We start from the raw sequence: 26,139 nt of genomic DNA on the forward strand, positions 1-26,139 counted from the left end.
ACAGACAAGACTTTTAAGAATTGCATTTGTAAGACAGGTTCTTTCCTTCTCCTATCAGATGCAGAATTTCTGCTGCTCCTGCTTTGCCTCTGTTTCCTCCATACCTCAAAAAAAGCTGGAAAATGCAGAGCTGGATTTTTGCTCCAATCCCTTCCATCAGGGGGTTCCTGGTGGATGTTTCAGGAGATTTTTTTTTACAGGTAAAAATCACCTTCTCCAGCAGCGCCACCGGGGCGTTCTGAGAAAACTCAATTAAGCACAAATCTCTGGCGTGGTTAATTTGCACCCTGGGCATTCATCTCAGAGAAATCTCACTGAATTTCTGAGTACAATCTGAAGGGATGTGAAAGGAAGATCAACCTCATCCTTCAGAAGTCTCTGGAATCCACCAGTGCTCATAAACAGCTTTTTTTTCTTCCTGAAATCGTCTGTGATTCCAACAAGTGAAATTTCCCAGGAATTCAGCTGCTGGAGACAGATCGTTTTTAAAACTTTTTCACTTCTTTTCTCTGGCAAGAGATATTTTGACCGTCTGAGCTGCACGGTGGTTCCTTTTCCAGGTGTGTTCCAGCTCTGAGGCATTTATGGGAAGAGCTACATGGGATACACCTGAACCTTTATCTCAGAGCACACGGTGGGGGATTTATTTCACTGCTCATCTTCTGGAGATTGCCTGGCCTGTGGGAGAAGCAGGCCCAGCCAATTTTTACCTGTTCTGATCCGTGGCTGGGTTATTTCCAGGTCTAGATGGACAGGCCTTGCACAAACCCAAAATAAAATCAAAATAAAGATAATAGGGCCATTTCAACCCAGTATTACCCATGAATTTCTCCTCCCTCCTGAACGCAGCAAGCCCCGGGGGGAGCCTGCTTGAAGAATGCTTTATTCTAGGCGTTCATTTTAATTACAACCCTAATTATTTTGGTGCACGGCTATGACCCAGTTAACAAACCCACCTTGGGCATCTCGTGGTCTCCTGGACCCTGCCCATCTCTGCAAAGAGGGAACCTCAGCTGCTGGCCAAATTATTTTTTGAAACAAGCGGTGGAACTGGTTGCTACATCTTAATGAAAATGATTTTTCTTTTCTTTTCTCTCTCTTTTTTTTTTTTTTTTTTTTTTTCAGGGAGACATTTCTATGTATATAAACAGCCCTTCCTCCCCAACCTGGTTAGACAAGAATGTTCCTGGGTGTGGACTGCCTTGTATAATTAACTGCACAGCTGGAGCTTCTGATCCCTCCACGTCTGCTCCTTCCTTTCCTCCTTTCTTCCCCCCTGCATCCACCTGGGCGCGATCCGGGCGCGCTGCTCCTCCTCGGGAGCGTCACTGGGGCAGGAAGGTTCCCTGCATTCTGCATTCCAGAGCCATTCCTGGCTGAGACCAGCACCAGGCAGAGCCTGCCTGCCTCAGAGGGGGCTGAGAGACGGGAGCTGGAGCAGAGAGCGAGCAGGGAAACCTCTGACCCTGTCTAGGCCATGGAAACGGGGAGCGCAGCCAGGACGAACGGCACCGCCAGCAAGCCCGAGGACGTGAAGAGCCCAACTGCCCCCAAAAAAGAAGAGGAAGCCAAGAAGGCCACGAGCCCTGGCGGAGGCGAGAAAGAAGCTATAAAAGGCACGGGCGGTGCTGCGTTGGAGACAGGGCAAATCAAGAGCTCCCTCTTCTCTGGGAGTGACTGGAAGAGGCCCATCATTCAGTTTGTGGAGTCATCCGACGAGAAGAGGTCAACCTACTTCAGCATGGACTCGGCAGACTCCAAGAAGATGCAGTTCGCCAGCGGCCAGATCGGAGACATGAGGAGACCGGCCCTGAACTTCCCGGAGAAGGGCGACCTCAGGAAGTCCCTCTTCTCCTTGGATTCCAAAAAGAGCTTCCTGCCCACTGACGGGGAAGGGAGGAAGTCCCTGTTCTCTGCGGGGCAGATGGGGGACCTGAAGAAATCTTCCCTGCCTCTGGTGGAGACGGGGGACCTGAGAAGACCCTTCAACAAAGCCGACAGAGCCGCGGGCTCGCGGCCCCGCGTCAAGCTGGAGGACGTTCTCTGCGACTCCTGCATCGACAACAAGCAGAAGGCTGTGAAGTCCTGCCTGGTGTGCCAGGCTTCCTTCTGCGAGCTGCACCTCAAGCCCCACCTGGAGGGAGCGGCGTTCCGGGACCACCAGCTGCTGGACCCCATCAGGGACTTCGAAGCCAGAAAATGCCCTGTGCATGGCAAGACCATGGAGCTGTTCTGCCAGACGGACCAGATGTGCATCTGCTACCTCTGCATGTTCCAGGAGCACAAGAACCACAGCACGGTGACAGTGGAGATCGAGAAGGCGGGGAAAGAGGTAATTTTATTCTCCTTTCATTCCTCCTTTCATTCCTCATGTTCCCAGCAGCCTGCAGATGCCCATGCCACGGCACAGCCTTTGCTCCCCGGCCTGCAGTCCCTGCTCAGGTGCTGGGGTGGAATTCTGGAAGCAGTGGCGCTGGTGGGAAATGTTTAGTGGAGAACTGATATTGCCCGGCTGCTGTTTCCATGGGATTGGCGTTCTCCTGATCCTGGCTGCAGCAGCACAGCGCTGGAGTTGGGCTGCAGGCTGCATTTGGGGATGGAGATCCTGGCTGCCAGCACACCTGACTTCCAGCAGAGGCTGAATCAAAGCCCTAAATGCCAAGTTTTTAAAAATATGCTTGAGTTTTGACAGTGGTTGTGTGGTGTTGCCCGCAGAAAGGTGGGCACTGCTCAGGGTCAGCACCTCCAGAATACAAACTGTCAAATCAGTGGCTGCTAAAGTTACTCATGGGTACTAAGAGCTATTGAAAATTGCTGTCTCAGCTCCTGAGAGTGAGATTAGGTTTTGCTTTTTTTTTTTTTTTCCTTTCTGTTGAGCCACACCTATGGAAAAAGTCTTTTGAAGTTTAGATGGGAAAAAAAAAATAAAACACAAAACAAAAAAACAAACCCTGGTGCAAGCACAAAACCTGATCATTTCCTATGAAGTGCTACTACAACAGGTCCAGAGGATGGACATGCAGGGAGATCTCACTAATGAAATGTCTTTCACCTTTGTTTGCTCAAAGCCTCCTGTTGTTTGCTTTCTGGGTGGATGAGGAGGATTTCAGTTGTTCTAGCAAAAATCAGGGTCTCACCACGTTTGTTGCTGCACATCCCCACGGTAAAAGCAAGAAACTTTCTAAGCAGACAGGACTGGAGAGATGCCAATAAAGAGACCTGTAAAATAATAATTATATAAAACAACCTGCCTGGAGTCACACAGTCAGAACCTGGAAGGGCACTAAGATCTCCTAAAGCCCAAACCAGCGCTGTGATGTGGTGACCAGGCAGACACAGATACCTGCTGTGAGAAATTCTTGAGTTCCCTTAGTGGGCAGAACAATTTTACTCTTTCCAAGGAGCTGGGAAGATTTATCTCATCAGGCTGAAAGAGCATCTGGTGTAGAGCTTATCTCTGGCTTCTCTGGTCTTTTCTTGTCATGTCATCTCCAGCTTGCAGCCTTGCTGAAACCAGACAAAGCCTTTTCCACGTCTCAGACAGCCTTTCCCAAACTCCTGCAGGGCTTGCAGCCCGCTGTTTGTTCCATAATTGCCTGTCCTCGTGGTTTTGATGTCAGCCCTGAACGCTGCAGAGCTCTGACATAAAGCTGTGCCTGGTGTCTGCCAAGGTGTCCAATTCCTGCCTGGAATGAGGTGAGCAGCTGCTTCCTGAGGAAGCAAAGCTGCTCAGCTCCTTCCTCCTGTGGCTGGGGACACCTCCAGCACCTTGATTTTAAAGGCACAACCGTGGATGAGCAGAGAATGGGATTTAAATGCTGTTTGATTCCTGTCTCTGGCTCCTTGGGCCACCTTTAGCTCCTGCACTGGCTCTGCTGCTACTCAGCCTAAAGGATTTAGGATTTATCAACATGAATCATGCCCATGTGCAAGCTTCTCCTGACAGAGCTGGATCATGTTGGAACTCGAGCGAGCATTCACTCAGACAAAAACAATTAGCAGCAAAGCTGTTGCCGACAAATGTTTGTTCCCACCCCTGATTTATTCACCAGAGGTGGAGCCTCAGCAGGAGCCACAAAGAGCAATGAATATTTCCAAGCCCCTGGTGTGCAACACCTCTCCTTATCAAATCAGCCCGGCTGGAATTTGTGACCACAAACTGGGAGAGTGGCTGGTGCTGTGCCCTTTTGGAAGGGAGAAGCAACAACCTCACACCAGGTCATCCCTATCTGTCCTCCCAGACTGGCATCCCAGCAGCTCCAGAGGAGGTTTAAAACCTCCAGATCCATCCTGCCACTGGAGTGGTGACCAGAACAAAGCTGTGTCCTGACAGAGCTTTTCACTTTAAAACCTCCAGCATCCATCCTGCCACTGGAATGGTGACCAGAACAAAGCTGTGTCCTGACAGAGCCTTTCACACCTTGCTGGATGTCCAGGATTCATCTGCCAGGATTTCCTCATCCCTGGCTGCTGTGTGGCTCCAGATCTGGAGAGGGTTCCAGAACTGGGGCTTGTTTTGCTGCATTGCCAACCAGGGAGCTCAGCGACTTGGTGGCACACAAGTGTCACAGAATAAGCTTGGTTTGGGTGCATCTGCCCTTCAGGTCTGCAGAATTCATGCAGATTTCAGCCTGGCTTTGCTGTGGGCCTGTAGGGAGGAGAGGGGCTGTGCTTTAGAGCTGGGATAGGAATTAGGAAACCCTGCTTGTCTCACGGAGCAGACAGAGAAGAGGAATGCAAACAAGCCAGAGCACAGACACCTGTAGTTAGGGCAGTGCAAAGCCTGATATCTCTGTCCCAGACGGAGAACTCAGCAGCATCTTCCCCTTTTCAGGAGCCTGGGGTGAGAGTCACTCACCCCCTGTTCCTGCTGAGCAGACACAAGTGAAAGGCACGGGGACTCAGACAGAGACATTTGTCCTGACTTCCCACCCAGTGCTATTTGCCTATTTTACCCAGCAAACCTTTAATGCTCTCCCCAGATCCACTTTGCATTCATTTCCTGCTGCAGGTTTAAAGGAAAAGTAACAGTTTGCACCAGAACCAGTACAAAAAACCAGCCAGGGAAAGATCTGTGAGGCTGGGGAATAACAACTCACACTTGAAAAGTGAGAATGCTCCACAGCTGCTTGTGCAGTCCAATAAAACCTTGATTTATCAGCAGAGCCCCCCTTGGAGCCAGCATCCTTCATTCTGAAAGGGGAGCCTTCATCCCAAACCTGTTTTACAGGGCTGCTCTCCAAAGGAGACAACTTCACCTCTGCCTGCCAGTCCCAGGGCTGGAAATAACCTGGCATTACCTTCCAGCACCAGCCTTGGTGCTCAGCATGCCAGGTCAGCTCTGCTGAGAAACACTTTGATCTGTTTTTTTTTTTTTTGCTGTAATTCTTTATCTTTTAAAGCAAAGTTCGCTGTGGGTACAGGAAGGGGAGCTGGGTGTTCCTCCTTCCCGCAGAGCTGCTTTGAAAAGGGGGGTTTTTACAAAGGCTTTGAAGAAAAGCATCCACAGAGATGGATCCAGAGGGGTTCCCATCCCTGCATCACTTGCACTCAGCAGAGAGCAAACAAAATTAAACCTTGGAAGGGCTTGGGGGCCTTTCTCAGTGCTGTGAGTTTTTACCTACACCAGCTGTGGCTTCTCTATGGACACAGCTCAAAAGAGATGTCCTTTCCCCAGAGTTTCCTGCAGGAAGGAAGGAAAGAGCTGCACTCTTCCCAGCTGGAAATTGGAGTAAATTTATCTGTTTGCCTGAATTCTGCATTAATCCTCTACGCTGAGGACAGAATCCAGGGAAAATCCATTTGTTGGCAAGGAAGGAATTCTCCCCAAGCTGTGCAGACTCAGCTTTTCCAGTGGCATTTTATGGGATGCTGGCAGGGTCTTCAGGGGTTTCAGCCCTCTGGCACCCAGCTCTGCTTAACAGAAACTGAGATGGGAAAATGCAGCTGGGCACCCAGCAGAAATCATGTCCCAGACACCCCCCTGACTCTTCAGCCCTGCACAACGAGTTGGAACAGCATTTCTGCAGCTCCCTGCTTCCCTTGGTTAATTAGCAGAGCTCTCTGTGCCAGGCTGGGGACACTGGGCTGTTCCCAGAGCGTTCAGGGCATGATGCTGCTTGTGCTGCTGCTGCCTCCTTGCACAAAGCACTTGCATCATCGTGCAGGGCTGCTAATCTCCCATCTGCAGCTCCTCCACAGCACCAGGGCTGGGTTCAGCTCTTTGGATGTACGCTCTGAACTTTCACTGCAGCCTCTTAACTGCCCTAATTAACTGAGGCTCTAATAGGGGATCCAATCTGAGCTTGAAGGTTCTCAGTGCCTTCATTCCTCAGCCTGCTGTGCTCAAAAAATTGTCTAAATCTGGATTTCCTGGGCTTTCCCCCCACTGTTCCTGTTATTTCTGCTCTGGAGGGCCCCCCACAATGGGGGAGTTGCTGTTTTATCTCTCATCAGGATCTTCTGAACCCCAAATCTTCCAATGGATTTGTTCTAGAGGGTCCATCAAGGATTTCTGACCCTGGAAAATCTGAGGAATATGAAGACAGAGAGGAGTTTTCTCCTAGGGAGTGGCACTGAGGCACTGCCTGTCCCTAACCCCTGTGGCGCCCATCCAGTGGCTGTTTATCTGTCATGGGCAGCCAAAGCAACCTTCCAGACAAAAAAAAAAAGATCTTAAAACCATCAGGAAATCACCTCCTGACCCCTTGGTGCTGTGCTCCACCTCCAGAGCACCCTTCCTGAACCCTTCTGCCCATGCCACCAGGTTTTCCACTATTCCAGACTCTCCCTGCACCTCTTTTTAACATTTTCCCTGTGTTTAGGGTGGTTTTTTTATAGTATTTATTTAATTTCATGCAGTACCCCACAATCACGCCTCCCTTCACCTCCCCTGCCCCTGCTGCAGTCTGTGCTGGTGTTTCCCTTCTGCCAAATCTGGCTGGGTGTGGGATTTGCTTCCTGGCCATCGGGACCATCTCTGTAATTTCCATTTGCAAGTCATAAACCCGCTCCAAATTGTTGCGTGCCTCTGCTCTTAAATGGCTGTTCCATCCCTCACCGCCTTTCTGGGGGATGTTTGAACTGCTGGGAGTCACAATCCCTTTTATAAATAATAGTTCCCAAAATTCCTTGGAGACCCATCCTAATTAAAAAGGACCATAAAAGCAAAATATTGTTAACACCACCTTCCAGCCATCACCTGATATTTTTTCCTGTCATTTTTGTCCGCAAATCCCTTGAGTTTGGGAGTGTCTGCGTGGCTGTGAATGTTCTGCTCTTCCCCCAAAATTCCTTCCAGTCCTTCTCTGTAGGATTTTACACCCATTCTTATGAGAATGTCCTGATTTTGGGGGATGAGGAGGGAAATAATTGCACTGGAGAGGAGTTTTTTACTTCACAAGCAATCGTTGCCACCTGGATGCAGCTCTGTGGCTCAAGGAAATCCCTGGAATTTGGGTGTAATTTCTCACATTGGTTAATGCAGTGGATAAATGGATCTAAAACATTTCCATCTCATTGCATTTCCCTGCTGTGCAGAGTCTGCATGCACAGGACATCTCCCACTGCATGTGGCAATGGAAACCAGCAGGAATTCCTCCAAGTCACTGTCTTGAAAATGTGAAAATTACGGGATCAACCTCCTGTCTTTGTTCTTTTGATCAGTAGCAGAGCAGATTTTCTCATCTGGAAGCCAGTGTGGGTTCCCTGGTGAGGTTGTCCCACAAAATCCTTCCCTGTGTGCCCTGAACCCCTGGAGAGGGTGAGAATCAGCTCATGGCAGCGTTCGGGCCACTGCTGAGGGTGTGAGGATAGTATTTAGAAAGCCAGTGCTCTCCTAACTCCTAAAAACAATGTGAGGATGCAGCTTTTGTGGCACTGAGACACCTCTGAGCACGCTTCCCTTTTTTCTGCCCACTTTTCCTGTTTTTTATAAGGCAACAAAACCACCATCCAATCACTGTCCCTCCATAAACAGAGATTTTCTGAGTTGGAACAGCTGGGCTTGTTGGCTCTCAGAGCAGCTGTGCTGGATTCCAGCTCCAGAGGCTGTTCAGACACTTGCCTGGCATCAGGACAAGAGCTCCTGTCTGGGCTGGTTCACAGCTTCTCCCCTGCTCTTCATTTCCAGTGGAGAACAAAGTCTGATCAATAAAGACCCAGATTTTCACGTTCCATTACATTCTTGGATGGACAGCTGGAGTGAGAGAGTGGATTTATCCATCCATGCCTCTAATTGTCGGCCTGAATTTCAGTGGTTTGGGTTAATCCAACGATTTTGCAGAAGATCCCACACAACCAGCAGGTTCTCAGGAGTCTCCTAACACGACAGAACACGGAATTTCTGCCAACTCTGAAATTCCTCAACAGCTCTGGGCTGGGTGTCTCACAGCCAGATTGCCTCCAGCCATGGCTGAGACCAACCTGCACACACATGAAATGCTGAAATGCTGGGGCAGGATCTGTGGGGCAGGGATGGAGAATGGGAACGACCCAGGCAGGGATTGCTGGAGTTAACGGGGCAAGGCTTTGCCAACATCCAGGTCCAGGGAAAAAATGACCCAGAGAAACTGTGCATGGTCTCCACTGCCACAAATTCCTGTGCAGGTCTCAGCTCTGAGCTTCTCTGGGAAGCCACTGCACAACGAAATGCAAATGAATCCCAGTGAAGTTGCTGATCTCAGCCAAGCAGGTTGACTACACCTCTTCCCTCCTCCTTTTGTGGCTTTTTTTTTTTTCCCTTTTCAATTTTTTTTTTTTCCAAGCATTCCCCAGCTCCATCGCTACATGAAAGCTCTCAATTCAGAGCAAATTAATCCACAATCCTGTCTAAACAGAATTCCTGCCGGAGGCATCATCCTCTTGTTGCAACACTCGTCAAACGTCATTCCGTAATTACATGAAAACTGTTATTGCTGCTCAGGCACACCCTGGGCTGGGCCCTGCTCTGCACACACAGCTGAATTTTGAAACAGCTCCCTTCCCCTGCAGCTCATGACTCCCATGTGATTAAAAGCAGCGCCCTGACAGCCTGGGAGGTGGGTGCTGCTGCTTTGCTGAGGGAGCTGAATCTGCTGGGACGGCGCCCGCTGGCAGCGCGTGGTGCCCGCTGCAGCCTGCACCTCCCCAGGCTGCGCTCTGTTCAACTCACAGGGTCCCCAGGACCAGGGAGGAAAGGAGTGAATCTAACTCCATGTTCTTAGAAGGCTGATTTATTATTTTATGATATATATTATATTAAAGAATGCTATACTAAACTATCCTAAAGGATAGAGGAAGGATGCAGACAGAAGGCTAAAAGATAATAATGAAAACTCGTGACTCCTTCCAGAGTCCGACACAGCCTGACCATGTTCGGTCATTAAGTAAAAACTATTCACATGAAACCAATCAAACAATGACCAGTGGGTCAACAATCTCCAAACCGCATTCCGAAGCAGCAAAACACAGGAGAAGCAAATCAGAAAATTGTTGTTTTCGATTTTCTCTGAGGCGTCTCAGCTTCCCAGGAGATGAAATCCTGGCGAAGGGATTTTTCAGAGAATATGACGGTGACAGTGCTCAGCACATCAGGGCGGGCTCGGGGCTGGTGGAAGGGGCCACCCTCAGCTCCAGCTCACCAGGCTCCCTCTGCTCTGCTCTCCTCCCCACAGACCGAGCTGTCGCTGCAGAAGGAGCAGCTGCAGTTGAAGATCATCGAGGTGGAAGATGAGGTGGACAAGTGGCAGAAGGAGAGGGACCGCATCAAGGTGCGTTTGAGGTGTCCAGTTCACCTCTCCCTCCTGTCAGCACCAATTCCTTCTCCCCTCCCACATCCCTCTCCTTCCCTCCAGCTCTTCCTCACTCCATCCCTTCCCCAGCCTTTATCTCATCCCCAACCCAACTCCAAGCCAAATCTTGGAAACAACAACTCCCACTGAAGTCATTGCGACATTCCCTGCGGGGAGATCCAGCCCTGATACAAAACCAAGGCACCTCCCTGCTCTGGCTCCTTTTTTAGGTCCTTTATGGCCCTTCCATCACCAGTAGCCAGGCAGATTTAGAAACAAAACCCACAAATAACCTGCAGAAGGGCTCTGGGTTGCCCAAACTGAGATAAGACAGCAGGAGCAGATGAATTTACCCCAACAAATATCTTATTTATGGTGGAACAGCTTATTTCCATGCTGAGAGAGGGCTCCTTTATAATTCTTGCACCGTGGTAAGGGCTGGAGTAGAGTCACGGTATTATTTTTTTCATTTATAGCCTAACTGAATAAAGCAGTGAAAGCACAAGTTGGAGACACCCCAGAAAATTTGCATAATATTAACAGGCAAAGCCATTCTTCTCCCTTTTATGTGGTGCAAGCACATTGGCTCACCAGCTCTGCTTTTCATCTGCTTTATTATTACTATTATTATTATTATTATTATTATTATTATTATTGGAAGCCTGACCTAGAAATTCTGACTCTCAATATAGTTACATCCCCAGTCCTTCTGAGGAATATTTCAGAGGCACCTCGAGGTCAGGCTTGTAAAAAGTGTTTCAGCACCTTTCGTCCTTTGAAATGGTGGGAATTCGGTCCTCAAATAATCCAGGAGCCAGAGCCCTGATTTAGAAGGTTGCAGAGTGTTTTTAAGTCTCACCTGTGAGTGCATGAATTGAAATTGGAGATCTGCTCTCACCGCTGGGAAGGCAGTGGCCCTTTTGGATGGCATCCATGTGAATATTGCAGGAACAGGTATTGCTTCTCTTGGCACAACTTTCCTGCAGCTGAGACTTGCCTAGCTGGAGTTTCCATACTCTAAATGCTGAATCCTTGGATTTATCCCCCTCTGTGTCTCTCTGTTAGCAAAGAGCTCAGTGAAATTTTAATATTTTCTTGCTCCTCTTTCCCGCTGCCTCCTCTCTCTGCCCCTTCCCCACCCAGAATTACACGACCAACGAGAAAGCCACGGTGGACCAGCACTTCAAGGAGCTGATCCGTGACCTGGAGAGGCAGAGGGACGAGGTGAAGGCTGCCCTGGATCAGAGGGAAAAGATTGCCTCAGAGAACGTGAAGGAGATCGTGGATGAGCTGGAGGAGAGGGCGAAGCTGCTGCGGGAGGACAAGGAGAACAGGGAGCAGATCCACCAGATCAGCGACTCCGTGCTCTTCCTGCAGGTGACACAGACCTCATTTCCCTTCCCTTTGCCCTTGTGAGGACCTTGGGATTTGTCCCAAAGACAATCCCAAAGAAGTGTGAGGTATGTGATCTCTCATGGTGAGATGGTGAGAGAGACGAGGAGACTGAGTGGTGACCAGAATCCAGATTTATTGTGGCCTTCATGTGCTTATACACTGTTCTAATATACCCTCATTTCCCTTCCCCTTGTCCTTGTGAGGACAGGATTTGTCCCAGAGACAATCCCAAAGAAGTGTGAGATGTGTGAACTGTCAGCAATGGTGAGAAACTGAGTTGTGGTCAGAATCCAATTTTTTTGTGGATTACATATGCTTATATACTATTCTAAGCTAGTAATTTTTTACTACAATAATTGTGTTAATCATCACGTAAACAAACTTCTACACTCTGCAACATCTCTTGCTTGAAGAAGTCAATTTTTTGTTCCTGTCAGCCAGTCTTGATTCAACCTTCAGCCAGTCTTGATTCAATCCTCAAAGCTCTGCTTGTTCTTGCCAAGGCATGCTAATTATCAAATCTCTTATGCTAATCAGGTCCAAAGCACTCTGTGTCTTGTGTGCCCCACTGTGAACCTTCCCCAGTTCCCTGCACATCCAGGGCAGGGATTCACGGGGACATTTGGAGCTGTCTCTGCTCTGGGAGGTGAGGAGTGGACTTGGACATGCCTTTGGTTTTTATGAATGGCTGCAAACCACAGGCAGAACATCTCCCTGCCCACCTTCCCTGCTTTCCTTTCCACTTTTGGATTCCAACATCAACCAGCTCCCTCCGCTTCATCCTCCACACCTCCATGCTCCTCATTAATGCAGTCCCTTTCTTTGGCAGGAATTTGGGGCTCTGATGAGGAATTACGTGCCCCCTCCATCCCTCCCAACCTACAGCGTGCTGCTGGAAGGGGAGAGCATGAGCCCATCCATGGGGCTGCTCAGGGACGACCTCCTCAACGTCTGCATGAGGCACGTGGAGAAGATCTGCAAGGCAGACCTGGGCCGCAACTTCATCGAGAGGAACCACATGGAGAACGGTAAAACATCCCAAATATTCCCCTCCCTGCTTCCCCAGAGGGCAGGGGCAGGGGTGATGAGGATGGTGAGCACTCCTGGTGAGGAAGAAAGTAAGCAAAGGCCTGCAGGGGAAAGTGGGAGTGGCGACTCCTGTAGCCAGAATTAATTCTTGAAGATAAAAGTTATTAGAATGTGAGTTCTGGAATATCAGAGTTATTCTGCCACTCCTGTGTGGGGATGGAATCCGTTGAACTGCCAGGGATTTAGGGTGGCTCATACAGGACACCAAATTGGCCACACTTCCCTGATTTTTGGTTCATGTTAGGGTTTCATGTTTAGGATTTAATGGGTTCAGCCATCTCCTGTGTGGAGTCAAGAGCAGCCGCCCTTCCCTCCTGCCCTGTGCCAGGCCCCAGAATGCCCCTGGAAGTTTAGCAGGACATTTTCCAGGAGGGGAAACTCCACAGATCTGCTGAGGCAGCTCAGTGAAGGGTGAATTCCCAACGTGAATGTGGGATGGCAAGTTGGAAATCCCATTTGTGCACTCAGCACATGGAGGGTGCTGGTATGACATCAAATATTACAAGTGCAGGGTTTCAGCACTGAAATACCCTGCAAGCACCTGTCACTGAGAAGGAAATATCTGAAAATCTAATTTTCCAAGTAAAAAGGGCTCCATTTGGGTGTTCAGCTGCAACAACTGGAGCTGGAGTGACTCTGATTATACTCCCTGTTCCACCTGGGACAGCTTTCCTGCCTGCCCTGACCCAGGGTGTTCCCCACACCTCAGTGATGTTCAGGGTGATCTTTAAGGTGAACAGAGAGGTCACAGCCACCACCACATCAGCAAAATGAATCTTTGACGTTTATAACCCACTTCCTCACACTTAGCTGTGAATAAAGGACTTGTCTTGCATCAGGGTCACGCCTGAGATCAGGACAGGGCACCACAATGGGGTGTGCTGTCTGCACTTCCCAGACCTCTGGAACCCTGGGCGTGTTGCCTAATCCCAGGGGATGACCTCTTGCAGCAGGGAGAGCAGGGATGGCAATGAGTGGTTATCTCAGCTGGATGTAATCTCTCAGCCATTGAGGAAACCCCATACCAGGACAGCAGCGGGTGATGTGAGGATAAATGGCACCCTGCTCTTCCAGCAGGATGTGGGAGGCCTAAAGGTGCAGGAATAACCTCAAGGACAGCTCATGCAACACAGGAGCTGAGGAGCTCTGCTGCAGATCTGCAGAATCGCTGATAATTCACTCAAATGCACAGTATTTACTGAACACCCCTCCTGTATTAATAATTACAGAGCCATTGTTCTCCATCAGACATGAATTAAATGGACCAGATCCTTCTGGACCCGCCTTTCAGGGATCCCAGAGTGCTCAGGATGCACAGCTAGATGCAGGTCTTAAAACTTTCCCTGCCTTTAAAGTAGCACCAGAAATTGAACATCACTTATCTTTCATCACTGCAACATTCCTATTTAAATTCCCAACGCTCCGCATGCTCCAGAATTACTGAGAAATTTGACAATAACTCACTATCAATGGATGACAAACAGATGCAAAAATCACCTCTGTGCATTTTTCTTTCTTTGTTCACTCGAAGCTGTGCAGAATTTCCATCTGCTGGGCTGGGTTTTGCCAGTCCTGGAGCATTTTCCTTGGGCATTTTTAAAACCCAACAAGGTTCTGCAGCTACTCAGTTCCGGTGGCTCAGGATAAAGCCTGATTGCTTCTTGATTATTTTAATTGGGGTCTCCTCCACGTTATTGATGCCAGAAGCCCTCGTTTTTATTTGAAATCCATGGAATCCAAGTGCCAAAACCATTTTTAACTCCTGCCAGAAACCTGGGTGCTTCCAGGAGCTTTACCAGGGACTCGGCTTGGATTCTGCCCTCATGAAAAGCTGGGAACAGGTGGGAAATGTCATTTATGGCGAGTCCCAGGAGCTTCAGAGCTCTCCCTTCTCCAAGCCATGGTTACAGATGAAAGAGGGCAGCACTCTGCATCCAGTGGCTGCCAGGGAATTAAATCCATTAAGGAACTGTGGAGTTATTAACTCAGGCTCCCCCTGAGTCACTGCAACAAATTCATTTGCAGCTGGCTTGATCTTCCACTGTAAAAAAAACTTCCCAGGAAGAAATATTATATTATATTAATGGAATGAAAGCTGCTTAATAGCAGACTCCAAAGGGAATCCATGTCCTTTTAGTTGTCATAACAGGTACCTACGTGGTGAGGAGACAAATAATCAGGGAGCTTAAATAGCACTGAAATAAATGGGAGAAATGAAAGAAAAGTTTGTTCAGTGACTTGAGAATCAAAGAATGGAGCTGTTTAAACACGAAAAAACAAATTTACTTCCTTGCAGAGAACAATAGGTTTATAGAGGCCTCCAAAGAATGTTTTTATTAGCAAGTGTAGTGATAAAGCCTGATTTCCTGTGAACCAGTGTCAGAAACCCAAACCCAGGCTGTGTAGGAGTGAGTTTGATCCATGAAACCTGAACCAGCCACCCTCGTCTGAGAGTTCAGAGCTGTTTGCAGCTCAGTTTTAGCATCCCTCTCTAAAAACTGGACAAGCCAACCCATTTAACCCTCCCAGAAGGGATTTCTGGAGCTTTAAAGAGTGGCAGTTCTCCATCAGCCAGGCTGTGCTCAGGCTGAACACACAAAAGGAGCCAAACTCAAACTTTTGGAGTCATTTTTCACCACACAACAGCATTTTGGTAGGAAAATGCCCCAAGCCTCAGGTGTCCCTGTGGATTTTAGAAGATCCTGTGTCTGCTGTGAGGTTGAACGCTTCAGCTGGGCTCTGCCTCTGAAAGAACCTTTTATTTTAGACACTGGCCAGCTCCAGAACTGCTTTAGCTCCCAGGCAAAGGTCCCCCAGGGGGATTAAAGACCCCCAAAGTGCATCCCCGAGCTCATGCCCTGCTCTGCCTCTCAGGGGACCACCGGTTCATGATGAACAACTACGAGTGGAACCAGCCCGACAACCTGAAGAGATTCTCCATGTTCCTGTCTCCCAAAGGTAAGGATGGCATCCCACAGCTGGGCAGGCTCCCTTCCAGCTCAGGAAAGCAGCTTCACTTGATCCAGCCCAAAATTTGCTCTCCCTCACATCTCACATCCATCCCTCTGCACGTTTTCTCTCCGGCTCACAGAGCTTTGACAAAGTTTTGCCTCAAAGCAGGCAGAAAAGGTTCTCAGTTTTATGGGGAAGAGCTGGAGTGGCTGAACTCTATCCAAGAGTGAATCTAGGGGAGTTTTGACATGGGTTTCCAGGATAAAATCAGTGTTTTTCTCCACCCAAAGCTTATCTCTCTGTGCTATCAGGTGAAAGCTGCACTAAGCATTAAGATTTTACTTTCACCACCAAACAATTTTTCCTTACAGTGAAAGGACAGAAGAAGTGAGAAATGTGTCCTAAAAACTACCCCGAAACAGGAGTCTGGAGCTCCTCTGTGAGCTCTGACAAGAGCCCTGCTGATTTGCTTGTCCCACTTGTAGTGTGGCCACTGCAGGATGAATTTTTGGAGGGAACCAATGTTTCCAACACATCCAGCTCTAAAATCCCAGTTGGCATTCCTGAACTGGCATCCAGAGCGAGGAGCTGAGAGTGCTGAAAGCCCAGGCAAGGCGAGGAGCAAAAGAACAGGAAGGGAGGCACGAAACAAGTCACCGAATTTCAGCCCTGCCCGGGTTTGCCAGGTGTTTCCAGCTGCTGCTCTGCAGACAGAGGGTGGGCAGGGGCAGGGACGTGGCAGCAGGGACACTCCCTGAGGGCACATTCCTGCCCTGTGCTGGTGTTTCCTGAGGATAACCCAGACCCCAACAATGAGCCCTTTGTCTGGGTTGCCACTTTGCCCTTCTGTGCCCTCAGCCCACGCCTGGCAGCTCCCTGAGGATGTTTGGAGCAGGGCTGGCATCCCCATTTCTTCCCAAGTTCAGGGGCAGAGTGGCAGATTTTAGAGTGGGGTTTGTTTTTTCTGCTCTCCCGCCTCAGGGTTTGCAGGCCCTGTGCTGTCAGGGAAGTTCTGCTGAGACCACACACTCAGCCCTGCGCCCAAAACTTTCCAACCCCGAGGGAAGTTTGAAAATCAATTCTAACACAGCACAAGCTGAGCTTATCTCTACCCAAAATGCGGAGCTTGCAGGTGGAAACAGCCCCGAAGGCATTAAAGGGGTGTGGCAGGGAGGAACACCGGGCAGTGTCATCCCTGGGATGGGGACACTGCCCAGCCTGGCATAAAGGAAGGGGAAAAAGAAGGAAAAAGCCATTTTGGCAGTGGCACAGAATGGTCAGTGAGTGCCTGAGCTTCCCACACCTGGGAGGAGAGGCTCCAGCTGGGATCCAGCATTCCAGCTTGCTGAAGATCCAGGAGGGATCCCCAGGCCCTGCCAGATCCACGGTGATTGTTTCCAGAGCAGAGTGAGGCTGCACAGCAATGCCCCTGCTCCTGCCATGGCCTGCTGGCTGTCCAAAGCTGGGGGGTGCTTCATCCCAGCTCCACACCCGTGTTTTCCTGGAAACACAGGCACTGCTGCCTTCCCAATTACTCACTCTGTGTTTTCTACCAACAAAGTGACTCTGGCTGAAACAAGAGGCCATGGTTGCACCCAGAGCCTGTGCTGGATGGGGATTGAGCAGGGCCAGGGCTCAGGAAGGATCCAGATGATCCATGATTGCAGCCAGAGTCTGTGCTGGATGGGGATTGAGCAGGGCCAGGGCTCAGGAAGGATCTAGATGATCCATGATTGCACCCAGAGCCTGTGCTGGATGGGGATTGAGCAGGGCCAGGGCTCAGGAAGGATCCAGATGATCCATGATTGCACCCAGAGTCTGTGCTGGATGGGGATTGAGCAGGGCCAGGGCTCAGGAAGGATCTAGATGATCCATGATTGCACACAGAGCCTGTGCTGGATGGGGATTGAGCAGGGCCAGGGCTCAGGAAGGATCCAGATGATCCATGATTGCACCCAGAGCCTGTGCTGGATGGGGATTGAGCAGGGCCAGGGCTCAGGAAGGATCCAGATGATCCATGATTGCACACAGAGCCTGTGCTGGATGAGGATTGAGCAGGGCCAGGGCTCAGGGAGGATCCAGCTGATCCATGACTGAACAAACACAGCCTGTGCTGGATGGGGATTGAACAGAGCCCAGAAAGGATCCAGCTGATCCATGACTGAACACACACAGCCTGTGCTGGATGGGGATTGAGCAGGGCCAGGGCTCAGGGAGGATGCAGCTGCTGGAACCATGCCGGGGGGCATTTGGGGAGCAGGATGAATCAGTAGGCAAAGCAGGAGACATGACCCACTTGGCTTGCAGGCTGGCTAGCCAAGGATCACCCCATGAATAATGCACCATCCCCATCATCATTTAACTCTCCTGAGCTCTCTGTGCCCGGTCGCTGTGCCATCAAAGTCCAGCAGTGCAGCTGATTGCATCTCTGTTCAAGAATCCCAAAAACGGGAGGGAAAAACGAGGACCACCCTTTGCATTGTGTAACACCCTTGGAATCCTTCAATATCTCATGGCAGCTTTGCTACACACCCTGTTTTCAGGCTGGGTCACTGCAGATTCTGCCCCAGGCCACAGTGGAAAGTCTGTTTGCTGGACTGAGGAATGCTCTGTGCTAGTTACCCCAGCCCAGACTGCGGAACTGCTTGGATTCCAGCTGAACCTATTGGGTTTAAACCCTGCTCAAATTCAAGACTTCCACTGCTCCTGAGTTTCATAACAAATGGCTTCAAACTGAGAAAGAGGAGGTTTAGGTGGGATATTAGGAAGAAATTATTCCTGTGAGGGTGGTGAGGCCTGGCACAGAGCAGCTGTGGCTGTCCCTGGATCCCTGGAAATGTCCAAGGCCAGGTTGGATGGGGCTTGGAGAAACTAGGAGTCCCTGCCCATGGCAGGGGCTGGAATGAGATGATTTTTAAGGTCCCTTCCAACCCAAACCATTCTGTGATCCAATATTTGCTTGCAGGGATGACAGGATGAGGCAGAGGGGCATAAAACGTTTCAAACTCTGCCTCAGAGGAACAATCTGTCCAACTGCTCCACGCTCCTTTCTGTCCTCTCCACTAAGCTTTCTTCTCCTTATGTGTCAAACAGTTTGGCCAAAGCCAGGAGGAGGCTGGAAAAATCATCTTGAAAGTCTCTGAATGAAGAGTAGACAGGACTCAGGCACACAGAGAGAGAACTGTGTACACAGAAACACATCTTAAATGGAGGAGCAGCCCACAGGATGGCAGCAGAGCAGCTCCAAGGATCCATCTTCTTTTTGCTTTACTGGGAGCCCAGTGCCTCCCCAAAGGGCTGCAGCAGCACCAGCCTGTGTCCTGGCAGGAGCCTGGGGCACACGCCTGGCACAGGGCTGGGAAATGGTCCTGTCCTGCTGCCTGTGGAGCTCTGAACCCAAAGCTCTGCCTGCAGAGCTCTCACGTTGAGTTCCCAAACCTGAGCTGGCAATTTCCTGCAGCTCTGCTCACTGCAGGAGAAGCTATTCCCCATTCCCCATCACCCAGGGGTAAAACCCAGCCTCTCCTCTGCTGCCTGGGCCCAGGTTTCTGTTCTGGGGCTGCTCCCAGCTCGGTGGGGACCCTTTTCCTAGAGCAGTGCCAGGCCCAGGCCTCGTCAGGAGCCGACTGCTGAACCAGATGCTCTTGTTTTACAGCCAATTTCAACCCACGGTCATGGGAATTTTCCTCCTTCCAAGCGACCGAGGAAACACTTGGTACGGGTAATTCTGCCTGCAGTTTGAGAGGATCTAACCCCCCGTGCCACAGCTTTCTGCCTGACTAACCCACCTTTCCTGCTGCCCCTCTCGGCTGCCCTGGCACCTGGAAACCCCAGAGCCAGCCCCTGCTGGGCTGTCAGCATGTCAGCACACATTTCTCTGCTCAGAGCAGGGAAAGGCGCCCCTGGTTCTGCTTGACCACAGAGAAAGGAGGTGCAAAACACAGGATGCAGTTTGCAAAGATCCCCAGATCCTGAACGTCCAGAGCACCCTGAGGAGGTTGTGGCAGAAGCAGGAGGAGACTCCAAGTACTCCCAGCCAGTCTCAGAAGCACAAGGTGCTTCTTTCTATCACACCTTTTATTAATAAGTTCTCAAAGACACAGCCTGGCCCACGTTCATGCCTTTTCTTCCCAGATCCCCATCTTCCTTCCCCAACATTTTCCTCCTTTGCTTCGTTCCTACAAGGTCCAGCCTTTCCCTAGGTGCTGGAAGCAGCCAGGGCCACCCTGCCTGGGGAGCTCTGGTGACTCAGAGCCACACCTCAGCCCCTCCTGCCTTCCACAGGCAGGGCTGTGTCCCTCTCATCTCCCTGCTCTCAGATTCCTCCTGGCAGCCAGGGCCTGACCCCGAGGAGGCCACGAGGGGAAGCTTTGGTGGTTTGAATGAAGCCAGCAGTGCTGGGAGGAAGGGCAGTGCTGGAGTCATCCCTCCTGCCTCGGGAGGTGCAGGGAGCTGCTCTCCAGCCACACCTGCACTCTGGGGCTCTCAGGAGAAAGGCTGGTCCCTGCCTGGAGGCTGGCATCACCTCCCACCCACACTCAGCTGCCTGCCCTCACCTGCCTCCGGTCCCTGAGAGAAAAGGGGCGAGAGGCACAAGGGACTCGTGCCCCCCGAGCCAGGTGGAGGCAGTGTCACGGGGGTGTTTGGAAGTTCCCCCCTGGAGCCCCGTGGAATAACAACCTCTTTATCTTCCAGTAGGCAATGGCACTAAGCTGCCTTTTCAGTTCTCCTCGGTGGGACAGAATCCGCCCGGTGACTTCAGCAAACAGTCTGATGGGAGCCTCTTCACTAAGACCGGTACTAGGAGCTGCCTATCCCCCTTCCTCCTGCCCCTCTGAGGTGCCAAACCCCCCAGTCCTGCTCTTCCGTCTGCCCCTGTGAGGTCCCAAAGCCCCAATCCTGCTGTGCCTTCCTGCCCCATTGGAGGTGCCAAACCCCCCAATCCTGCTCTTCCTTCCTGCCCCTGTGAGGTCCCAAAGCCCCTAATCCTCCTCTGCCTTCCTGCCCCATTGGAGGTGCCAAACCCCCCAATCCTGCTCTTCCTTCCTGCCCCATTGGAGGTGCCAAAGCCCCCAATCCTGCTCTTCCTTCCTGCCCCATTGGAGGTGCCAAAGCCCCCAATCCTGCTCTTCCTTCCTGCCCCTGTGAGGTCCCAAAGCCCCTAATCCTCCTCTGCCTTCCTGCCCCATTGGAGGTCCCAAACCCCCCAATCCTGCTCTTCCTTCCTGCCCCATTGGAGGTGCCAAAGCCCCAAATCCTGCTGTGCCTTCCTGCCCCATTGGAGGTGCCAAAGCCCCCAATCCTGCTCTTCCTTCCTGCCCCTCTGAGGTGCCAAACCCCCAGTCGTGCTCTTCCTTCCTGCCCCATTGGAGGTCCCAAAGCCCCCAATCCTGCTGTGCCTTCCTGCCCCATTGGAGGTCCCAAAGCCCCCAATCCTGCTGTGCCTTCCTGGAGCAGCCCTACACCTTGGTCTCACTGCCAGTCTCTGAGGCACCTGCCCAGGAGTGATTCTGCTGAAGCAGGGCAACAAGGAGCGTTCAAAAATATTCAAGTTTTATCTAGGGAACAGGTGGAGGGATTTCAAATTTTGTTTCTAACGGGCAGGGATACATTTTAGATGATTCTTGAGGAAGACACCATTTGCCCCTCTAGTTTCATCACTGAAAAATAACACAAAGAGCACAACCTTAAAAAAAATGCAGGAGCTGCCTGTCCTCCTTCAGCAGAACCAAACCCCCACTCACCATCTCATCTCCCTGCTGTCACTTCCCACCAGAGGTGGGACCCAGGAGCACCAGAACCTGCTGAGCAGAGTCAGGTGTGATTAACTGGAGACGCCGGGGCAGGGCCGTGGTGACATTGGCTGTGACCCTGGGGCACAGCAGGCCTGGGGGGCTGCGAGGGGGTCAGGGCTTATCAAGCTGCCAGAGGAGCTGCAGGAAGCCCAGGCTCAGCTCTTTGCGCTAATTAAACAGCCTGCAGTGCTCTCTGCAAGAACCAGAATGCTGACTTTGGGACTCGGCCTGAATTTAATTGGTCTGATTGCATTCCACCTCTCTGCATTCCTCAGACATTTTAATTAGCCAGACCTTCTTTCCTGCCTTTTCCTGCCTGATTGGGTGGTGGCAGAGGCATCTGTCTGACGGCTGTCTGTGTGTCCCACCCCGGGGGTGGCTGCATTTCCATGTTGAGCAATGCAATACTAATGAGGTGGCACTTCCAGTCCTGCTGCTGCTCCTGGGGACACCGGGGTGGCAGTGGCAGGGGCTGGTGTGTGACTGGCTGTGTTTTGTGTTGTCACAGCCTACCCTTCCATAGTGAGGCACCAGTCTGCAAAGGTGACACCACAGACGTGGAAATCCTCCTCCAAGCAGTCTGTATTGGTAAGAAAAAAGAATGATTTTTTTCTTGGGAGAGCTTCAGCCTGCTCCAGGGGGTCTTCAGGAATAAGGATGGATCCTTTGGGAGCGTGGAAATAAAAGTTTCAACCCCACTGCTCCTGTTCAGGATGCAGATTAACCCCCCCAGCTTTCACAGCTCTAATCAACGCTGCAAAACAATGTTTGGAAAAGGTTTTGGTCTAAAATTCTATGCAGAAGACAGAAACGGTGCACTTTTCCTTGTCACCCACTCTGTGTCACTCTGTGACATGCACAGTGTGTCAGTGCCACCAGAGACAACCCCATCAAAGTGGTCATGTCCTGCAGCGGGCAAATGCAGGACTCACGATGAGGGGTCAGGCTGTGATCAGAAATCCCCACAGCAGCTCTGAGCCCCTGGTTTCACACTGATTGTGATAAGAGGCACCGGGCAGTGATGTTTTAGGGCTTGTAGTCTCAAATACAGGAGCACCCAGTTAATCTGGTTTTATTCACCCTGTGCTGCATTAAGGCCTTGCATGATCTGAATTAAGATTGTCGAGCTTTTGCCGCCACAAATGAAATGGTTTTTTAATTTATTTTTTTTTTATCATTTCTGATGACACGTTTGTGAGAGATGATTTAGTGTTTGGTGCAAGTGAGACCTGTCAGGAGCAGAGAGCATTCCCACACTGAGGCACAGGGCAGTGATGTTTTGGAGCTTGTAGTCTCAAATACACAACCAGTCAATGCACTGCCTCAGTTTTGGTGTCTCAGGAGCACCAAATCAATCTGGTTTTATTCACCCTGTGCTGCATTAAGGCCTTGCATGATCTGAATTAAGATTGTCGAGCTTTTGCCACCACAAATGAAATGTTTTGGGGGGTTTTTTTTTGTCTTTTCTGATGGCACGTTTGTGAGAGATGATTTAGTGTTTGGTGCAAGTGAGACCTGTCAGGAGCAGAGAGCATTCCCACACTGAGGGAAACCACAGCAGGTAGAAATTGGCTGCCGGAGGACTGCAGCTGGATCTGCCCCATTTTCCAGGCTCCCCAGGAGGTGAATTCCTGTGGAAGGGATGTTCCTTGGCAGATTCTCCCAGGAAATCCAGCCTCGAGCCTTTGAAGGTGCTGCAGCAAACCAGCAAAACTCTGCCACCCCTTCTGCCTTGGGTTTGACCTCTAAAGCATCATCACCCTCATCCTTTGTGCTCCCAGGGATTTCTCTTTCATCCCCACGGAGAAAATGTGGGTGACTTCTGCCACCACCCCTTCCCTGTGTCCCTTCCTCTCCTTTGCACACATCTGCAATGACCTTTTGCAATTTGTAAATTCCTTTTTATAGCCAAAATTCAGCGCACAGCCCTGAACCCAACAACTGAGCTGATAAATACAAGCATTTAAAAGCACCAAAATAGAAATACATACTGCGGGCTGCAGCATCTCTGCAGGAGCTTTTATGGTCTGTTGGGCCAATAATCTGGCTTTTAAACCAGCCTTAAATGTGTATTTAAGTAATATACATTCTAAAAGGTCTGTAAATATGAATTCTCACAAAGGACTGTGCTGTTTAAGGAGGAAGGTCTTTTTCACGCCCGGGGAGCTGTTTTAAACGAAGCCCCCCCTCTTTCAGATCTTAATTCTGTTGGAAATTAGAGCCATAAAACGAAAAAAACATCTCGACAAAAGGGAACATTGAGCAGGGAGACGGGCTGGGCTTGCTCTGGTGTTTCCTGCTGTTCCTGGTATTCCGTAGGGCTGCACCAAAAGGGGCCTGTGGGGTGAGAACGAACCCAAGGCAGACTGGGCTTTAAAACCCCCATTTTTTTCCTGAATTCCATGGTTATTCCTTCAGTAGTGGGAGGATATTCTCAACTGGACATTAAAACCCCCATTTTTTTTCCAGAATTCCATGGTTATTCCTTCAGTAGTGGGAGATATTCCCAACTGGACATTAAACCCCCCATTTTTTCTGGAATTCCATGGTTATTCCTTCAATGATGGGGGGATATTCCCAACTGGACATTAAAACCCCCATTTTTTTTTCCTGAATTCCATGGTTATTCCTTCAGCAGTGGGAGGATATTCCCAACTGGACATTAAAACCAAACCCCATCGTCAAAACCAATTCCAAAATCCACCTCCTCGCGGCGCTGAGGCAGGGATTAGTGAGACGAGGGTGGGTGGGAGGGGTGCAGGTGAGGAAGATGAGGGGGGTCAGACTGACGTGCCCCAAATTCTGCCTTGCAGTCCCATTACCGCCCCTTCTACGTCAACAAAGGCAACGGAGCCACCTCCAACGAGGCACCCTGAGGATGAGAGGAGAGCCGAGGCTCAGCTGAGGATTCCCATGGATGTCCCTGCTCCTACCGACCCCCCTGCTCCCCTCTGTGCCAGGGCACACCAGGACTTTTCCCTCTTTGTCCCCTCCTTGTCCCCCCAGCTGCTCTGCCCCTCTGGGAATTGTGGATGCTTCGGTGGCACCCCCTGCTAGGCAGCTGTCCCCTTGTCCCCAGAGCTGTCAAACCCTGCTGGATGCCCCAAAGCTCTTCCCAGCCTCCAGATTTCCTCTCCACCCTGGTGTCACATCCCCTGGTGGCATCACATGTCCCCATCAGCTCAGCTCTGCTCCTCACCTGCCCAAAAAACCCCAGCAGGATTTTTCCCAGAGCTGGGAATTGTGGCACCCCCTGCCAGGCAGCTGCCCCTTGTCCCCAGAGCTGTTTAACCAAAGCTCTTCCCAGGCTCCAGCTTTTCCTCTCCACCCTGGGGACACCCAGCTCCTTCTGGGATCACATCCCTTGGTGGCATCACATGTCCCCAGGGTCCCCATCAGCTCAGCTCTGCTCCTCACCTGCCCAAAAACCGCAGCAGGATTTTCCCAGAGCTGCTGGAGGACAGGGAGGCTTTCCAGCCTGTTCAAGTGCCCCTCCAGCCACCTCTTTGAATTAAGAAATAAAAAACAAATCCATCCTTGTAATACAAGATTGATTAGATGCCATAGGTGCTGGGTGCTTTTCTAGTTTGTGGTGGTTTTTCTTAATTCCCTTAAACCAAAATTGATTTATATGCTGGAGTTCATGTATTTTATTTTTTTTTTCCCTGCAGTGGGCAATAAGAATTACTGCCACAGCTTTTTTTTTTTTTTTGCTCAGGATAATATTTTTGTATTTGTCCCCTGGACAGATGAATCACATCCAGGGCTGGAGAACCATCCCATGATCTCCCTGAGGTGATTTTCCCTCTCCATGGACAAGCTGAGGGGTTCAGTCCATGCCCTACAGGGGGAGAAATGGGAATAAGAGCCCTCAAATGCTGAAAACCAAGACCTACCAGCTCCTCTTCATGGTTTGCTCTATTCAAGCAGCTTTGGAATGGCTTCCCCCCACTCTTTCCTGCTTGCAGCACCTTGCTGAGGGAGGTCCCACCTGAAAACTCCTTCCTGGCTCATCCCTTTGCAAAGATACTCACAGCTTTTTAACCCAACAGCTCACCCAAAACTCCTGGGGCTGGATGTTGGTCACTCCAGAGCACTTCAAATGTCACTTTATGATGATTTTTAATTTTTTTTTTTCTCTATAAAGACCAGAGGGGGAAGGGGCTGGCGTGGTAGGAGAGGATGTGACAAAAGGGATGTGAAGAAAGGGATGGAATTGCTGGGGAAACCATTGAGGGGTTTGAGGATGTTGTGAAAGGAGAAAATCAGCCCCCTCCAGGTCTCGCTGCTTTTCCCTTGAGCAGGTCCAGTAAAACCTTGCACCACCTCCTTTTTATGCTCCAAAACCTGGAAATGTTTTTCCTTTTCCTCCTCCTCCTCCTCCTCAGCTTGGATGTTAAAATCCCCCCATCCCTGAGCAAGGCTGTGTGGTGCCAGCGGGACCCTGCCCGAGGCCACCACTGTCCCCTCCGTGCCCCCACAGCCTCTTTGCTCCCCCTGCCCTCCCCAGGGGCCTCCCCAGCCCAAATTCCCACAAGGAATGGAGCTGCTCCCTCTTTGCCTCAGCCCTGGAGGTGCTGGGGTCCCCCTTTTCCCCCTGGGATGGGGCACAGGGGGGTTCTGGAAACCCAAACCCAAACCCAGCCAGGCTTTGGGGTGTGCAGGAACTGTTTGGATCTTGTCTTGGTCAGCAAAGCCTGAAGGATGATGATGATGATGATGATGATGATGATGGTGATGATGATGATGATGATTCCTCCTCAGACAGGACAGGGCTCTGCTGGTGATGTAAACGAGGCCCCTCACGTGTGCACCACACTGCAGAAATAAAGGAGAAAGCTCCATGTCTGACCAAAACCAGCGGGGTTTGCTCTGTCTTTGGTGTTCCTGTGCTCTCACTGAGGCTGAGTCTCTCCAAAGTGTCCTTGATTATCCTTGATATCCTTGAATATCCAAATTACCCTTGGGCAGCAGGCTTGGAGAAGCCATTTTGCTCTCTGAGGCTGTTTTGCTGCTTTTTTGGATATTTAGGGTTGGAGGAAATTCCCACAGCCTTGAGGGTCAAAAGCTGATGTGCATTTCTAGTACCACACCCCAAAAATCCCCAGCTAGGTCAGTTCCCAAGCACCGGTGCCACA

The 26,139-nt window shown here is 50.5% G+C and overlaps 1 protein-coding gene across 6 annotated transcripts; it reads left to right on the plus strand.

Moving 5' to 3' along the window:
* Positions 1–1,200: 1,200 nt before the first annotated feature.
* TRIM29 (tripartite motif containing 29) lies at positions 1,201–25,861 on the plus strand. Of its 6 annotated transcripts, none has more exons than XM_038161646.1 (9): positions 1,201–2,332; positions 9,654–9,749; positions 10,914–11,147; positions 11,995–12,193; positions 15,129–15,212; positions 18,862–18,921; positions 19,902–20,003; positions 21,510–21,589; positions 23,815–25,861. In XM_038161646.1, exons 1-9 carry the CDS (start codon positions 1,478–1,480, stop codon positions 23,875–23,877), a joined length of 1,773 nt encoding a protein of 590 aa, XP_038017574.1. In that variant the 5' UTR covers positions 1,201–1,477; the 3' UTR covers positions 23,878–25,861. The 6 variants fall into 6 exon arrangements, with proteins under 6 accessions (XP_038017574.1, XP_038017575.1, XP_038017580.1 ...); XM_038161647.1 differs by having other exon boundaries at positions 19,905–20,003; XM_038161652.1 differs by lacking the exon at positions 19,902–20,003.
* The last annotated feature ends 278 nt before the right edge of the window (positions 25,862–26,139 follow it).

This window comes from Motacilla alba, chromosome 24 (assembly GCF_015832195.1).
Source record: "Motacilla alba alba isolate MOTALB_02 chromosome 24, Motacilla_alba_V1.0_pri, whole genome shotgun sequence".
Lineage (NCBI taxonomy): Eukaryota > Metazoa > Chordata > Aves > Passeriformes > Motacillidae > Motacilla > Motacilla alba.

Bases quoted from the DNA above. Each gene is read 5' to 3' on its own strand.
- TRIM29 (XM_038161646.1), top strand. From the start codon at position 1,478: ATGGAAACGGGGAGCGCAGCCAGGACGAACGGCACCGCCAGCAAGCCC. The intron at 18,922-19,901 runs GTACGGGTAATT...TTTATCTTCCAG, and splicing joins AGCGACCGAGGAAACACTTG to TAGGCAATGGCACTAAGCTG. The intron at 21,590-23,814 runs GTAAGAAAAAAG...TCTGCCTTGCAG, and splicing joins CCTCCAAGCAGTCTGTATTG to TCCCATTACCGCCCCTTCTA.